This window comes from Urocitellus parryii, chromosome 2 (assembly GCF_045843805.1).
Source record: "Urocitellus parryii isolate mUroPar1 chromosome 2, mUroPar1.hap1, whole genome shotgun sequence".
NCBI lineage: Eukaryota > Metazoa > Chordata > Mammalia > Rodentia > Sciuridae > Urocitellus > Urocitellus parryii.
The window spans coordinates 1,232,940-1,251,679 of record NC_135532.1 but is presented as its reverse complement, the minus strand read 5'-3'; the positions used below and the strand labels follow the sequence as shown (position 1 = coordinate 1,251,679).

The window sequence follows — 18,740 nt, the reverse complement described above, 5'->3', positions numbered from 1 at the left end:
GAGTGGAAAGTGGCACTGACTAGGTCAAGACGCTGGCATACTAAGCACCAGCAACATGCCTGTGCAAGCTGCTGTTAAACAGCAGACCTCTGTGGGGCTGAGCCTGCTGCAAAGGCCACAGGCTCCTGGACACCCTCACAGCTCCAAGGCAGTCCTTGGCCTGCCTTCTGTGCAACCTCAGAGGCAGCAGGCTGCAGACCAGAGGGGAAGCCCGCTCTATGTGGTGCCTCAAGAAGGACACTGATATTCCTTTCACCATCCAGCAAACTATCACCGAGTTTCTTCCACCCTCTAGGCACTGCACTAAGCACTGGCACTGTGACAGAGACAGACAACCTTCATGTATCTCAGACGTGGAGGTCCGAGTGGCCAGCCCAGGGGGAACAGAATGAGACAGGAAAAGAGCTCTGATGAGGCTTCCCAGAAGGGATAGCAGGATGAGAAAGGACTGTGACCACTGGCTGAGAAGCAGAGGGTTGCAGGACAAAAAAGGGGACATGAGGTGACACCCTAAGATGCTGGGCCCGATCGGGCACCTTCACGACACAAAGGAAAGACCCCTGGGAACGGAGGTGCTGAGAGAGGGAAGAGAGCTGCTAGACCCCTCACTCACCGCCTGTCTCTCCTTCTCTCCTCGACCTCGTCAGGTTGCGAGAAACAGCACTAGAGACACCCTTTGAGGGAGGGGTTTGCGAAGAAGGCTGGTTTGCAGTTAAAGTCCATGCAAGACGTGACCCCAGCTGCTGTCGAAGGCAATCCCCGACTCCCGGAGTTTGATGAGACTGTCTAGAAAAAAGAAAGTAAGGTTTATATCTTGAAGTGACCATGCAACTCACTGAGGAGAAAAGCATCCCAGAAATTCCCTTACAGTTGCTACACTGAATCACATTAACCCTTTTATGAGATGGGAGACCCCACGACTTCACCCAATCAAACATCACCACAACCAGTCCCAGCCCATGGACACTTGGACCACCCCTGCACACACACCTTTCTTCCCCAACCACTTCTCTTTAAAACTACATGAAACACATTACCCACGAATTAGCACTTTGGAATTCTCAACCAAATTTACTTCAAGATCACCACCTTTCACTCACTCGACAATTCCTGAGCAGAAAGGTTTAAACACCTAGAACCTGCCCATTTGCCTGCCCCAATCACCTCCCACCCTCAAGGTGCTCACTGGGAAAAGACATTGCAATTTCAATCAACTTGGAAGATGGGAAAATGCAGAAATGGAAGGCAAGCTGCAAAGGTCAAGGTAGCAAAGTGACTTGAGAACACTTCACAGCTGCTTCCTAGAAATCCAAGGACCTGACAGAAGGTTCCAATGACATGCACTAAGACACTCCCAACAAAAGTGCCCCTACCAGGGCTGCAAGACACGAGCAGCTCCACTGCCCTTGCTGGAGGTCCAGAGCCCTGCAGGCTGCTCAAAGCAGACAGGGGAGGGTAGTCCCGGAACAGCTGTGCTTGATCCTGTCCTCAACAGGGGAAGCCAACAACACTCACAGACTGTGTCTGTGAACACAGCTGCAGACTTAGCAGACTAATTCTAAAAGTTCGCTGTACGACTTTCTGAATCATCACAATAACCACTCCACATCCTGAGACTCAAATGAGAGTGTCAGCTTACTCTCTGGGCCAGACCAGAACTTCAGATTCACTCTCTTGCGGGCTGTTCGTAGATGTGTAGCGAGCCCCTAGAGAACACTCTGCTCACGTGTGACCCATGTGCTGCATATGTTCCCTCTTCTGATTCCTTGGACATGACTCTTCATCTTACAAAACAATTTATGACTCTACTGTGCCCATGTGGGAAACGCCATATATCTGATACTGATTCCTGATCACTGTTCTAGAAAATTACCCACCTCTGACCATCTGTTTTACTGAGATTTCCAGAAATGAACAATAGCACAAAGCAAAGCCATCTGATTACTTGCACAAGAAACATCCTTAAGATTGGATCTTAACAAAGCTCTTAAGGCACATTAAAGACACTGGCACCTTCCTCATTCTCACTCATGAGCTCACACTCCCTCAAAACATAACCAGAGTGGATGGCATGTTCCACTCCAGAGGCTACCTCACAGCTGTGCAGCCCCGGGGGAGCCAAGGTTCCCCGCTCCTAGGCACTACCTTGGCCAGAAGCGTCTGCCTGAGGATAATTCAACGGTATTAATTATTGCTGAGTATCACTCATCACCAGCCCAACACAACTGGCCAGGGTGACGACCTGAAGACGCGGCCTATGGTGCAATATCAGGCTTGTTTGAAAGCCCGGGACACCTCCAGCTCTCCTGTACCAGGAGAGTGTGCGTGCAAGCATGCTTTACCCTGGGAGGAGAGGCTGGGGCGCAGGTGCAGGGCCACTGAGGGCACACACGCTGATGCTGCTGATGCCGCTGCTGCCCAGGCTGCCAGAGCTCTGCGCCGCCTGGGTGCCCCGGTCCTGGTAATTCAGGGGCAGGGACTGAGGCCTGGCGCAGTAGTAGGGAGTGGAATGAGCATCTCTCGGCAATGCCTGTGCAAACAACGAGGCATAGCTGGACACCTGAAACAGAAGTGCACTGAGGTGAGGGGATGCGCGACCACAGACGGGTTCTCCCAAACCTGAAAGGGCATTGGCATGCCCCTTCCTCCATGGCTGGAATCAGATTTGAATTTCACATTTATTAAATAATTTAAGCAAGATGCTTTTTAATAGCCAGAACTAAGAAAGCTTTACAAGTTTCTAAAGCCCCACAACCACCACAACGTCTGATGACCAAATACTTCATCCCCACTCCAGGCTGAGCGAAATGTGAGCCAGGCTGCGGTCTGCACCTCACCTGGTGAAGAGCCCACAGCGCACAGCAAGGCTTTAGAGAGGCGTGCAGCCACCCCACCCCGTTCCTCAGCCTGGGCACTCTCACGTCTGCAGGACGAGATTTTCTGGACTGGACCAGGGCACTCTCACACACAGCACAGGCATGACGGAGCCGGGCGACAGCATGAAGCCCACAGGGACGTCAAAAGGAGTGTGCCCAACACCTGAAGAAAGGCACAAGGAACCCCCCTGGGCCTTCCATGCATCTGTGCTGAAGTGGTAACTCACAAAGCCCAATCTTAAAACCACAACTTAAGCTCGCCACACACTGTTACAGGAGAACATAATCCTAAAATAGAGCTTAAGGAAACTGCACACTGACTAAAAAGGCCCTTAAAAAAGAAACTGCCTGACCCCAATGGCCAAGCCAGCTCCCTGCTCTCTGCTATCTTCTCAGCTGTAGGAGCTGATTCCTTCCGAACCTGACAGACGTCCCAACACCAGGGCCACTCACCTTGTTTGCCTGCCTGCGCGGGTCTTCACTGAGGTTCAGCAAGAGGTAGAGTATTGACCATTTATTTTTCAAAACTCCCTGTTAAGAAAAAAATTAATACTAAAAGAACTATTTCATATAATTTTCAGTTTTATTTTCCTCTCTCCTAAATATATTTCCAAAATAGAAAAGCATTTTAAAACTCCCCTGGTGACGTCACTCTGTACTCATTTCACATGTCATCACTACAGCTACCATCAGAAACTGGAGATAATGTTCCCAAATCACATCCTTGGGTCCATGTTAACCATGTTAACAAACTCCAAAGTTCCCAACAAGAACGAATCTTGACATTACCCTACTTCTGAAGAGCAGTATTGTCTTCTCTGAAAAAATCTGAAGAACCTCCCAAACAGTGATCATGGGACAAATGCCATCATAAAAGTCACGAGTTGTTTTTTCTTTATTAACGTGTCGCTTAGGTCTGAAGTGTGAGAAGCCTCAGGAGCAGGCGGACCTTGTGCGCAGCACCTGGCTGCTAGGATCACTGGCCCCGTGTCCACACAAGGGCTGGCACTTGGGCCCCATTCTTCTCTAGTCCTGCTCCACTCATCCTGATCCTCAACCCCGTTGGCAGCCAAACCTCCACCTGCTTCACCTCAAATGTGCACAGCACCTCCTCTGTTCCAGAGCCTCACATCTGGACACACAAGCTAGACACAGACACCTTCATCTACGGGACCCACTGCCAGACCATGAACACTTGCAGCATGCAGACTCTTTGTTATATAAAACATTCCCGAAAATTTATTTGAAGAATAAGCTCATCCCAGGTATTTAAATTATAACTTATAAAACTGATTTACATAAACATTTTCCAGAAACTGAAACAATTCCCCAGCTGAGCAACAAGAAAAAGAAAGAGCCCCGGCCCTGATGGAGTCTCAGCCAGTGTTACAGCAAGCAGGCAGGTTACACAACAGCACCCAGGGCTCTCAGAAAGGCGGCCACACAGGAGAGCCGGGAAGGTAGTCAGAGTGCAAGCTGGAAGGGGTGAAGAGTTCCGAGCAGGACACAGGAGCCTGCGGAGGCCTCCTGCAGGGAGCACACCCTGCTTCACGGAGGGGTGCACAAGGCGCTAGAGGCAGCAGGAAGACCGCAGCCACCTGGGAACACAAACCTGGGAGCTCACTACCCCCTGAAGGGCACCTGACCTGGGGCTCAGGGGCTGGCTCAGGCCAACACTAGCACTTAGGCCACCTCTCCCCCAGATCCCACTTGTCTTAAAGATTCTGGAACAGTCAGACAATAGCAGCAGTTGCCATTTAGAGATGGTCCACAGGATGCAGGTACTTCACCTACAACACCTCCTGCCACCACAGAATGTATTCACTTCATTCCACAAATGAGAGAAACACAGACAGCAAGCCCACATAATCCACCTACATCACAATGCTGCATGCCAGGATTCAAACCCAGGTCTGCCCGACTCCAAAAGAGGATGACTTGAGAGGAACAGCCCACAGGCCTCGGGAGTCAAGATGGCAGAAGCCTAACAGCAAACACCAGGGAGGGGACACAAAAGAGAAAGCACAGGGACGCCCAGAGGCACAACTAGGAACCTTGCCCCGCTCAGTTCTGAGGATGCCTGGCTGCAAGTTCCAGTGGCCTTTCCTAAGAAACATGCCAGTGGGGCATGGCCATAGGAAAGCTCTTCCTCTGCCACGAAGGGCAGGTCCAGACGCCCGCTCTCCGAGAGGGGTTCCTGAACAGAGGGGAAAATCACAGTGGGGAGGGGGTGTTGGGACTGAATGCACGGTGCTCTCCCACTAAGCTGCACCCACTCTTTGTATTTTCAGGTAGGTCTCACTAAGTTCCCAGGCTGGCCTGGACTTGTGACCCTCCTGCCTCTGCCCCCCACCCAGGGGTTACTGGGACTGCGGGCGTGTGCCACTGCACCCCGTGACTGACAGCTTCAACAGAGAAGAGCAGGTGTCAAACAGCCAGGGTCAGCTGCTGAGGAGCACCTAATGAGCACCTAATGTATACTGAGTACGAAAGTAACTAGGAAACAGGAGCAGGAAGACAGCCAAGCCACGGGCCAAGAAGCTCGGCACAGCCTCCATCCTCCCCACTCTGGCTGGGGCCTCAGCCACCTCCAGCTGGAGCCAGAGGGCAGAAAGCAAGGGACCTGGTGGTGCAAACATAAACAGTCTCAGCTCTAGAAGGATATTTTAAACTATCCCTGCCACCGCGGACTCCAGAAGCCAAGAGGCCTCGATTCAGGCATCAAGCTTCAGGGGCTGCGTGTACACGAGATTTTAAATGAGATGTGTCAGACACCACGAGATCTGGGAACACCGGAGCAGCTGCCCCACCAGAACCAGCATGGCTGGCGCAGCGTCCTACGGGGCAGCGCCCACCCCCATCGAGGCCTCCTCCGCCTGGTCCCAGCTGCAGTGTGCTTCTATTCCCCAAGCAAGCCACTCCCCTGTCCTCAGCCCTTCCTTGCCAGTCACACCTATACCCACTCAGGGTCCCACGTCCCCACACGACACCTGGACCCTCCTTCCTCTAGAGCTAAAAACCACCACAGCAAGCTGTACCTTAGACTTTCCTTCCATGGCAGGCACAGCAAATGCAGAAGAGGTCCCACACGGAGAAGACAGGACAGAAAAAATACCAACAGTTGTACTTTGGAGCCAGATATTTTTAGAAAAAAGATGGAATGGCTACTTTGCACTTGAATGACTAGTGTTATGCTACCATCTCTTAGTATTTTTTATGTTTCAGCCACACAATGTAAAAAAATCACCCAAGTTAGTTTTCTGGGCTAGCCCTAGGAAGGCAGTCATCATTTCAGAATATTCATGTTTAGAAAGAAACAAACATTGAATTCCAAACAAAATTCTGGGAAACAACTATTTTACTTTTTAATTTATTCTCATTAGTTATACAAGACAGTAGAATGCATATACACGATGGAATACTATTCAGCCTTAAAGAAAAAAATGAAATTATGGTATTTGCCAGTAATGGATGGAGCTGGAGAATATCATGCTAAGCGAAGTAAGACAATCCCAAAAACCAAAGGTAGAATGTTTTCTCGAATATGTGGATGCTCACTTACAATGGGAGGGGAGGGCGGTAAAGACACTTTGGATTAGACAGAAGGGAGTGAAGGTAGGGGAGGGGGTATGGGAAGGACAGTAGAATGAATCTAATGTTATTACCCTAGGTACACATATGACTACACAATCAGTGTGAATCTACACCATGTACAACCAGAAAAAGGAGAAATTATACTACACTTATGTATAATATGTCAAAATGCATTCTACTGTCATGTGTAACTAACGGAAAACCACCACTTTAAATCACAAAGTTCCTGAACATGTTTTCTTCCAATGGCCTACATCAACAGACACACAGGTTTCACAGGATGAGATCCTCCAGGTGGGGATCCCAGCAAGGCTAAGCATCTCAAGAACGTGATACCTGATAGTACATCTTTCTAACACCCAACACTAAGAAGTAATTTTTTACAAAAAAAAAAAAAAAAAGATTTAAGAAAAACAAATAATATCACTGTTAGAAACAATCTGTCTAGAAATGCATGTACAAAAAAATTTCCTATTTCTCACTTTGTAAATGTTATCAAAGATGAAAGAGTACACTTAAAACCATGAATCCAAGTAAAATGATCTGAATTAAGGAATGAGAACACTCTCCCACCCTACTGTCTCACTGTTTATCCTGAACAAACCAAGTGCTAAGGGCACAACCACCCTCTCTGAGATACCCTCTTGGAATTAAAATGCTCACACAGCACATACATTTAGGCTTGTCTTAGGACACAATATATGTAGAGACATGAAGATTCAAAAATAAGAGTTTAGTGACTAGTCACGTTATGCCAAACTTCACAATTTGTGTCGTTTCAACTTCACATTTGTGAAACAAAGCATTAAACTTCTCTGAACTCACTTTTTTTTCTACAAAAGGACAGAGAAAGCTAGTGAACTCAGTTCCTTTATAGTCAGAAATCTCACCTATAATTTTTATTCCCTGCAGGTCTGGAAATTGAACCCAGGACCTTAAGCATAGTAGGAGACAGTTCTACCACTGAGCTACACCCAGTCCACTCATTCAATCACCTTATTGGCAAAGTCTTTCATAAAAATATCAGGTTAGGGGCTGAGGATGTGGCTCAAGTGATAGCGTGCTTGCCTGGCATGCGTGAGGCACTGGGTTCGATTCTCAGCATCAAATTAAAAATAAAAATAAAAAAATAAAGATGTGTCCACCTAAAATTAAAAAATAAATAAATAAATAAATAAATATATCAGATTAAAGAAACCATTAATTTTCAAGAGTCAATAGCCAATCACAAAAGATTCAAAATTTTTTAATTTATTCCCTATAAAGGTACAAATTAGGACACAATAAAGTGCATCCGAGGTGAGCTTTTACTGCTGTGTGGACCAGCTCACAGTGTCATTAAGACTATGACACAACCCTAGAGCCTCTGAGTCCTTTTCAGTCCAGCTCCATTCATCTTCATAAGCAACTTCACATGAAACCCAGCTAAAATTCACTCAAGGGGCTGGGGCTCAGCAGTAGAGAGAGCATTTGCCTAGCACATGCGAGGCCCTGGGTTTGCCCTCAGCAACAAATAAAAATAAATAAAATAAAGGTATTGGGTCTAACTACAGATAAAAAAATAAATATTAAAAAAATACAGGGAACATTATTACAATTAAGTCATTAGTGATCATAGAAAAGCTTGCTGTGATACCATCAAAATGTCCAAATATTTCCGTCCACTAGGAAGGCCTCCCCACTCATGGGCTGACTTTCACCATGTCTGCCACACCTGCCAACGCAGCTTCTTCCCACCTGCGCGTACCTGGGAATGAAGTTTCCTGTGGAGCTCTGAAAACAATGCAGCGTCTGCCTCTCTCCTTTGCCGAATAACTGAAAAGAGAGGAAAGAAATCAGGCATGTTCATCACACGCCAAAACCCACTATTTCATCTATGCTAAAACAAGGAGTGACATTTTAGCTCTGACAAACCCTCTGATACTTATAAAATACGGAAAATATTAGGCTGGAGTCAAAGCATTTATGTGAAAATTGCTAAACAGAAACAATGGGATCATTTATAGTCTATTTACTTACAAATATTAATCAGCAGTGAGGCAAACTAAAATCAACTTAACTAGTTAATAATACCTACCTGAAAAGAAGGATGGAAAGTAAAAATACCTTGGAATCCTAAATTCTAAGGACAATAAAATACAACATTCATGACAGTTTATCTGACTTAAAAACTACCCTTACAAAACATTTTATTAAGGTACACAGCAATATTTCATCATTTTAGAGTAAAATACAATAATCAATTTTTAAAATAAAAATCAAAATAGCTTGTTAATTTTCATATTAATAAATGAATCTAGATATTCAGTTACACTCATAAATCATGTGAAAGGAGTGACAGCAAGCAACAAGTACCCCCCCCCCGCGCCACATTCTGTCCCAGAAGAGAAAAGCCATGAGTTGGCTGTGGTTCCAAAACTCAGAACATGTTGGTTTCAAAAGCCAGCATGTAACACTTAAAAAAAAATACTTACGTTCTTTCTTGATTTTCTCAGCTACCAGAAATTCATCTCTTTCAACAGTTGGGGCAAAGTTGCTGCCAATAACTCGCACAGCAAACTGGAACTGTTGGGCTACATCAGCTGAAAGAAAAGCCAAAGGGTGCAAATTATTGCCGCAGTCTGGCTGGGCACAAATAACCGGGAGGTCACAAGCCACTTGTAGATTCAAGCAGGAACGAACTTTATTCCCGAACCCCCGAGAACTCCACTCGAACTCCTTGAGACTCAATGGGAACTCAACGAAAACTCCGCGAGAACTCAAAAGTAGCGGGCACCCAAGGCAGCAGGAGCCGCCCCTTCTGGCAAAAAGCCAGGCACCATCTTGACATGGCCGTGGCTCTCAACATCTCCCCACTTTTGTTTAATTAAACAACAAGTATGTGGCTTAGGGACTGTGCCTGTTAGGCTGTCCAATACTACATATGGTCCTTACCCATCATCTGATGAGCTGACCTCAGGCGTCAGCCTCCTGTCTTAGGTTAGTACCACTGCAATTGGATATTATCCGTCATTGACTACCAGCCCAGCATTTAGCGAAACTTATGGATAGTGGTTTTTACACAAATTCCATAAACAACCTGATACAACCAGAAAGGGAAGGATACAAAATGCCATGACACCAAGCCAATTGATGGCTCCTTTTAGAAAAATTGTACTACCTTAGACATCATCAGCAAAGATACCCCGGCACTACCACAGTTCACTGCACCAACACGTAGTTCACAATGCATACAAGTGATACATAGTCCAGGCAAGTTTTGCAAGCAGTTCAAAGTTGAGGAATCCATTAACATGTCCACTTGCTCCCAAAGAAAATCGACTCCTTAATTGAGCATCACTTGTTGAGTTATTATTCACTGATGTATCAGTTTATACAGTTTATTGTGATAGCTATCACAGAAGCTGTAGTTTGGTTTTAAGTCATGCTCTATCTTTGTGTTCACCAGCACTGGGATGAAGATAGGAATTCTGGCAATGATGACTAAGAAAAAATTATGTAACATTCTAGCAGGAACTAAAAAAGCAATTTTCTAAACAATTTAGTATCCTGAATACAATTGGATATAATGAAAAGGAAAGGTGAAAGTAAACATACAGAACTGTTAGCCACATTTTAAAACAGTCCTCAACAGCTGTTTACCCAATTTGAATTAAATCATTTAAATCAGTGAATAAAAAAAATGTTTGGATCCATTTTTTCATGAGCGCTCCTCATATATGATATATGGACATACGCACATACAGACATACAACACATAACACAAGTTTGCACACATAACACAATACATACAACACATAACATAATAGTAAAGGCCTTGTAGCTTTTCACAGGTGAAATCTCCATTGCAATGTTTAAAAACTCCATAGTCAAAAAATAAAACTGATCAGAAAAACATTAACCTAGGTCTGTAAGAGCTCAAAAATAAATAAATAAATAAATAAATAAAACTTCATGATGTGGGAAAGGGCAATAATAAAATAGGTATTGAAAAAAGCATTCTGGTTACCACCTGAGTTTGACTCTTTTTTTGATATCCCATCCTTTTTCCGATAACTTGCATATGGGTCTGAAGGTATTCCCACAAGCAAGCCACAAGGTTTCTTACATCTGAAATAGGCCTTAATGGTGTACATTATTCATTAGCCTCCAGGTGTGGGAGAACCACTGTCGTAGATGTAAGAATAGCCAAACTGGAGCTCTGGATATCAGCTGTTATGGATTTGAGTCAAATCACCTTTTTTTGTTTTCGTTTTTGTTTTGGTCCATAGAATTCACTTTGGTTAGTTTCTCTGGAATCCAAATCGGCTGTTGTTCTCCCTGTAGAAACATACAAACAGAACCCCGACTCCAGACAATCACTGGGTCAGGACCTTAGTTAATCTCTCTGGAATCCAAATCGGCTGCTGTTCGCCCTGTGGAAACACATAAACAGACCCCCGATTCCAGACAATCACTGGGTCAGGACCTTTCCATTGTCCTGTTAGAATATCCTTCCAAAATACCTTAGGCTTATGTACATTTTTTGGACACATATGCCTTTCTGCAGCACTAAGCCCTGTTGAATCCAAATTTAAAAAGTTTAGAGTAAAAAGGGTTATTTTAAGTTTATCTTTGGGGGATATATATCCCTTCCCAATTCCCTCTTTTTGCTCTAATAAGTACATTTTACTAGTTTGATGAGCTCTTTCAACTATGCCTTGTCCCTGTGGATTGTATGGGATTCCTCTTATATGAGTAATGCCAAATGATGAGCAAAATTGTTTAAAAGAGGTAGAAGTATAACCAGGACCATTATCTGTTTTTAACTGTTTTGGAACGCCCACAGTGGCAAAATTTTGTAAGCAATGAGCTATAATATCTTTATAATATCTTTACCTTTTTCTCTGGCATGAAGGGAGCCCATCAAAAATCTGGAAGAAGTATCAACTGTAACATGCAAATATTTTAATTTTCCAAATTCTGGCAAGTGTGTGACGTCCATCTGCCAAATATGGTTAGGTATCAGTCCTCTAGGATTGACTCCAAGATTAACTTGTGGTAAAAAGGTCACACAATTTTGACATTGTTTTATTATTTCTCTGGCTTGTTCCTTGGTTATTTTAAAACGCTTTTGTAGAGTACTAGCATTGACATGGAACCTTTTATGGAAATTTGTAGCTTCTTCTAGAGTAGAAAAAATATGTATGTCATGTGTAGTTTTATCTGCTAAATCATTGCCCAAACTAAGGGCTCCAGGCAATCCTGTATATGCCCTGATATGTCCTATAAAGAATGAATCTTTCCTGTCCCAGATTAGACTTTGTATAGTGGAAAACAAAGAGAAAACAGTAGAGGAAAGGGAAATCCTACCAGGATCTTCAAAGGATACTATAGCATTAACTATATACTGACTATCAGAAAATAAATTAAATACAGAATCTTTAAACATCACAAAAGCTTGTAATACTGCATTAAGCTCTACCTTTTGAGCTGATTGTTTTGGGTACTAAAAATGTAAAAGTTTGATCATGGGTAACTACTGCTGCTGTACCATTATTTGACCCATCAGTGAATATATTTGGAGCATTCATGATAGGTGTTTTTCTTGTCATTTTTGGAAAAATTACAGGATGCTTAGACCAAAAAGACAACAAAGGATTAGATGGTAAGTGATTATCAAATGAAACATTAGATTTGCACATGATTATTGCCCAAGTTTTTAACTCATTAGCTAACTCATCAATTTGATCCATAGTATATGGAGTAATCATTTTATTGGGAGAAATTCCAAACACTCCCTTTGCTGCTTTTATTCCTTTGAGTATCAATTGTCCTACAGCCTCAGGATACCTAGTAAGAATAGTGTTAGGAGAATAAGATAAATGTATCCACAATAATGGACCTTCTTGCCAAAATACTCCTGCAGGAATATTTTTTGTTGGTAGTACAATAAATAATAAAGGCAAACTTATATCAATTCTATCCAAATGCATATTTTCCATATATGATTCAATGATTTTTAATGCCTTTCTTGCTTCAGGCATTAACATGCGGGGTGAATTTGGATCTGATGGACCTTTTAGGATATCAAACAAAGGTCCTAACTCTCCTGTTGGTATGCCTAGATAAGGCCTTATCCAATTTATGTCTCATAATAACTTTTGAAAGTCGTTAAGTGATTTGAGTTGATCTACTCGTATTTGAATTTTTGGTGGACGGACCATGGTTGAGGATAATAGAACTCCTAAATAATTAATTGGAAAATTTAATTGTACTTTATCTATTGCTATCTCTAGATTATAATTTTTTAATAAGTTTATAAGTGTGGCATAACATTCTAGCAATGTGTTTTTATCTTTGTGTGCTAATAATACATCATCCATATAGTGAAATATTTGTAGTTCAGGATTTTGATTTCTAAGTAGCTGGATTGCTTTGTTAACATAAATTTGACACATAGTTGGGCAGTTAGCCATCCCTTGAGGGAGTACTTTCCATTCATATCTCTGATCAGGATCTTCATGATTCAGTGCAAGGATAGTAAATGCAAAATGTGGACTATCCTCAGGATGAATTGGATTGAAAAAAAAAATCTTTAATATCTATAGCTAAAACATACCAGGTTTTTGGCAAAGCAGACAATAAAGGAATCCCCGATTGAGCAGGTCCCATAATGACCATTTCATTATTAATGGCTCTTAAATCTTGCAATAATCTCCAATTATCAGATTTCTTTTTGATGACAAAAATGGGAGTATTATGGGGAGATACAGAAGGTTGTTGTTTGACCAGGTCATGGGCTGCTTGTATCTTTTCTTTAGTCAGGGGCCACTGAGGAACCCATACTGGTCTTTCTGATTTCCAAGTAATTTTTATTGTCTCAGTGACCCCCTCCTGAAAACCCAATCCATGTCTTTCTATTTCTTGATCTATTTGTATTGGTGCCACTATACTTTGTCCTTTTTTTCCTAATCTCTTTACTTTCCTAAAACCTTGTCTAGCCATAATAGTGGGTGCATTTGGATTGATGTTATTTGTTAACATGAAACCTAGTTGATCTAGGACATCTCGTCCCCATAAATTTATAGGAAGATGGTCCAATACATATGGCTGCATAGTTCCTTCACATCCTTCAGGATCCTTCCAATCTAATACCATTGCACTTCTATGGGGATTAGTTGCCACTCCTAGGCCTTGAAGCATTTGAGTGGCTTGTTGTAATGGCCAATATTTTGGCCATTCTTGACAAGAGATGATGCTAAGGTCTGCACCTGTATCCAGTAGCCCATTAAATTCATCTCCTTGAATATTTAGTTTTAGCATTGGGCGAGAATCTAAATTTAAAGAAAGCATAACCCAATCTACACCTGTGGAGCCTAATCCCCTGGAACCTCTTTCTATAGTACGACTGGAAAATTTATCATGTAGGCTGGGTATTATTAATAACTGTGCTATTCTGTCTCCTGGTGAAATTACTGATATACCCCTTGGAGAACTGGCTATAATTTTTCTTTCACCTTCATAATCAGGATCAATTACCCCAGGACTTATCATAAGTCCTTTTAGATTAGAAGAGCTGCGTCCCAATAATAAGCCTACTGTTCCTTGGGGAAGAGGTCCTTTTACCCCTGTGGGAATGATTTGAACTCCCATCTCTGGAGTTAGTACTGCTCTGGCGGAGGCGCAGATGTCCAACCCTGCGCTCCCTCTGGTTTGTCTGATGAGGGATCTGATGGACAATGTGTCCTGGGCACTACCCTGATGGTGTTGCTGGGTTCCTCCAATGCCCCGTATATTTGTGGTCGTGGGCCCCAGAGCATTGGGTCCCCCTGTCAGTTTTTTGGCAATGGAATCCAATGTTTTCCTCCACGATATCGTGGGTAAACACCTGGTCCTTGTCTGTTTTTTGACAATGGAGTACCCTCTATAGTAGTCTGAGAATGGCATTCATTAGCCCAATGTCTCCCTCTTCGGCATCGTGGGCAAATATCCAGTATTCTACCCCTTTGATCATACAGTTTTGTTAAACCCGCCTCCTATGGAGCAACTCCTTTTAAAATGTCCTGTTTGTCCACAATTGTAGCATGTTTCTGGCCTGGCGTCTAAAGCCTGTTGTACTGCAGCTGCCAAGGCTTGCCCCTGTTCATTAATGTCTCTACATAATTTAATATATGTTTAAATCTCCATGTTTCCATGGTCTAATGGCCTCCCTGCACCATCTATTTGCTTGTTCATAGGCTAGTTGTTTTATTAATGGCATCGCTTGTTCTACATCCCCAAAGATTCTAGTAGCTGTTTGTATAAGTCTATCTACAAATTCAGTGTAAGGTTCCTTAGCTCCTTGTATTACCTTAGATAATTAACCTTGTAAATCTCCATGCCCCTATAATGTTTTCCATGCCCTACGCGTGGTTGAAGTGATTTGTGAGTATATGGCAGGATCATACCTAATTTGTTGCAGCTGACCCTCATAAGGTCCCTCTCCTAACAACATATCTAGATTTCTCTGAGGATAACCGGCTGCTGCATTTCGCCTAGCCGTCTCCGTGCAAAATTCCTGATTGCCAACCTTCCATAACAGATATTGTCCTCCATTTAGCACAGCTTTGCACATACTAGTCCAATCTGCTGGCGTCATGTTCAAGTTGATAATGGATTCGACCATGCTTACAGTGAAGGGTGCTTGGGGACTGTAGGTTGTTACAGCCTCTTTTAGCTGCTTCACTGTTTTGAAATCTAAAGCATGGTGAAGTCGCTGTCCTCCTGCCTCCTCAAATACAGGGCATGCTAATCTTTGAGGTCCTGTCTCAGGATCCCATCTATCAACTACGGGGGGTTGAGGGCCATTCAGCATATGTTGTCTCCATAAGTGGAGCTATTGGTTGGACACCCATGCCCTCTGGTGATAGAAAGGTGTTAGTAGCATCCTCCCGTTGTAACTTGTCCCCTGATAGCCTTTCCTTCTCTAAACTCTCTTCCCCTGACTAACTCAAGAGACTTCCTCTTTTACTTGATCTAATATGTCTTCTCCTTGACTAAGCAAACAAGATTGTACCAACGTCCATAATGGTAATGTGCCAACTGGCAGAGTTCCTGGGCTTTCCTTTTCTATCCTTTTTAAATCTTCACCATGATGGTTCCATTGTGATATATTTAACAGCCCCTCTTTAATGAACCATGGGCTACACATTTGTATCGTCTTAACGTATGCCCTAACTGTTCTTGATTTTACTGAGATGCCTCCTTCCTGTAGTAATTTAGTTAACACCTTTTCGGTTAGGTTTTTACTAATTTTTAACTTCATATTTCTGCTACAAAGATAACACAACCCAACAAGATAACACAAAACAAAACCGAAACAGAATGAAAAAAAAGGAACAAAAAATCGTTGTATCAATTTTCCTATTTTCTTGGAATGTATTTTCATGGTCTATCTCTATCTCTTCATCATTGCCAAACAACTTCAAACCTTGAGCCAACCATTTTTCCCAGTTTGCCTGAGAAAGTTCTAGGGACAGGCGGCTTGAAACAAAAACAAAACAAATCAAAACAAGAACATATTGTTTTTGAAATGGCCACCCATTCTCTCGCCCTGCCCTCAGGGGCGAGTAGTTTCACTTACCCCCATGTTTTCAGGCATTCCCCATACGGGCCACCAAATGCCGCGGTCTGGCACAAATAACTGGGAGGTCACGAGCCACTTGTAGATTCAAGCAGGAACGAACTTTATTCCCGAACCCCCGCGAACTCCACTCAAACTACGCGAGAACTCAACAGGAACTCAACAGGAACTCCGCGAGAACTCAACGGGAACTCAACGGAAACTCCACAAGAACTCAAAAGTAGCAGGCACCCGGGGCAGCAGGAGCCGCCCCTTTTGGCAAAATGCCAGGCACCATCTTGACCTGGCCATGGCTCTCAACGATTATGACCAATAGGCCACGTTTCAGTCACCCAGCCTTGAGGTCAAGAAAGCAGACTAGGCGCACAAGTCTACCTTCCACCTTCCCCAAGATCTTAACTGAGAAGACAGAAAAGCTACTAAATTATAATGAAATGAATGAATGAATTAAACCAGAGTTTCATCAAAAAGAGGGAAGAGACAGCAGCAGACCAGAGAGTCAGAAAAATTCTAGAGGATAAAAAATAAACTGGATCGATCATCACACGAAAAAGTAGCAGAAAAAGCCACAGTCCAGATACAGGACCTGGGAAGCAGGCCTGAGAAGGCCTCTGAGCAGCGCCCAGGTGGCACACAGAGAAAGCCAGGCTCACCCACCAACAGTCGGCCGTTTGTATCAACACCCCTAGACAAAGATGGCGCTGGCCTCCACCCCCTTCAGAAATACCACTAAACTGAGAATAAGGCAATTATTTAAAAAGGCATAGACCACAAGGGCAAAGAAACGTAGCAGAAATGAAGTCCAAGACTGGTTCACAACTGTGAAGAGGTACATGACTGACAGGAAGGCAGCAGAAGTGAAATCCAAGGTCAGCCAGGACTGGGAACAGATGCCTTGAAGAAATACAGTGCCCTCCACAGTGCCAGGGAGGCTCGGAAGGGGCAGGAGCTCGTCGTCCTCTCAAGATGGCCACCACAGGGCAGACGGAGCATCTAGCAGGGCAGAGGTCGGCAAACCAACACCATCATGCCCCACCCACCACAGTCCCTCAGAGTGCTGTGACAAAGCTGTGCCCTACTAGACCTACATGACCAAGCATCCCGGGAGCATGAGTGAAGGAAGGACACAGCAGAGGGGACTCGTCAGATCTAGATGTCACCTAGAAGAAACCACCCAGAATATAATAAAGGCAGTTAAAAATAAAAGGACAAGAAAAGGCAGATCACTCAAACTCTGTTCAGAACAAATATGAACCAGGTAGGAACCAATAGGCAAAGCAAACTAGACCCAGAAAGTCCATCAGGACACAGGAGGACACTGCACAGAAATAAAAAGCCAATTCACTAGGACAACATCTTCAAGGTACACACTCCCACCAGGGAGTGGGAGTGAGCTTAAGACGCAGGAGGCACATGCAACAGAGGAGACAGAGAAGCACATTCTCAAATATGCTTGGAGAGGCTGGGGCCTGCCTCAGGATGGAGCAAACAGGGGAGAGGAAACCCACTGCTCTAACAACCATGCAGAGCAGCAAGGACTCAGAGCAATGCCCCTGACAAGGACACAGTACACTGCCCTTCCGTGTGCATGGGAAGGATCTGTCAGCACAGACCAGATTAGGGGTCACAAAACCACCTTTAGAACACGAAATAACCAGAAATTATTCAAAGCAAAATCTGCAACACTAACAAAATTAAACTAGAAATGAATAACATGGTATATGAAAAATCTCCAAGTATCTGGATGGAGGTCAATTAGCACATGACATATGGGCCAAAAAGAAAGCCTCAAAGGAAATCAGAAAATTCACAGAAAATGAAAATACAATGTATCACAAAATGTACTAAACATATAATACTACAGCACTTAGAGGGAGATTTACAACATGAAAGAACAAGGAAGACATAAAAGAGAGATCTCAAATCAACAACCTCAGTTTACACAATAAAATCCAGAAAAAAATAACAAACTAAACTCAATGTATGCATTAGGTAATACTAAAATTTAGAGCAAAACCAATCAAATTTAAAACAAACATAGAAGGAAAAAAATAACAAATCCAAAAGTTGGGTTCGTTATAAAAAAGAAAGAAAAAATAAGATAGGATTGATAAACCTCTACCAGAATGACCAAGAGAAACAAGAAGCAAATACAAAAACGAAAGAGGGGAAGGAATATTGGCACTGATCCCACAGAAACTCAAGAGGTAATGAGGGCTAAGTCATTTATGAAGATACTGACCCTCAAGAAGGCAAAGCACAGCTCTCTCTACTGGGGGGTGCAGGCTGCACCTAAGACTTTCTTCCAAAGGGCTCAGGACAGAAGGCGGGAGGGACTGTAAGGAGGAGCATGCCCAGCCCAGCGATCAAGGCTGACACCAACAGGCTCAGGCCCTCTGACAGTCTCCCCTACTAGATGAAGTACCACAAATGCACTTCATCTCTGTGGGCTTTCTCCCAAAAATACATGACCCAGTCAGCCCAGGAGGAAAATATCAGACAAACCAGAACTGAGGCATTCTATGCAATGACCTTGACCTTCAAAACTGTCAGAATCAGCTGGGCACTATGGCTCAGGCCTGTAATTCAAGCAATTCAGCAGGCTGAGGAGGAGGATCACAAGTTCAAAGTCAGCCTCAACAAAAGCCAGGCACTAAGCAACTCCA

The 18,740-nt window shown here is 43.6% G+C and overlaps 1 protein-coding gene across 2 annotated transcripts in view; it reads right to left on the bottom strand.

Moving 5' to 3' along the window:
• Positions 1-18,740, bottom strand: part of Tubgcp3 (tubulin gamma complex component 3) — a 72,242-nt gene that overhangs the window by 47,811 nt on the left and 5,691 nt on the right. Inside the window, exons 2-6 of one of the 2 annotated variants that reach the window (XM_026415151.2) lie at positions 8,945-9,052; positions 8,218-8,285; positions 3,330-3,407; positions 2,343-2,560; positions 614-786 (exon numbers count right to left, since the gene is read on the bottom strand). In XM_026415151.2, coding sequence (XP_026270936.1) covers positions 614-786; positions 2,343-2,560; positions 3,330-3,407; positions 8,218-8,285; positions 8,945-9,052 — 645 coding nt within the window. Of the gene's footprint in view, positions 1-613; positions 787-2,342; positions 2,561-3,329; positions 3,408-7,465; positions 7,544-8,217; positions 8,286-8,944; positions 9,053-18,740 lie in introns of those variants that run through there. The other variant, XM_077795122.1, reaches the window with a different exon arrangement.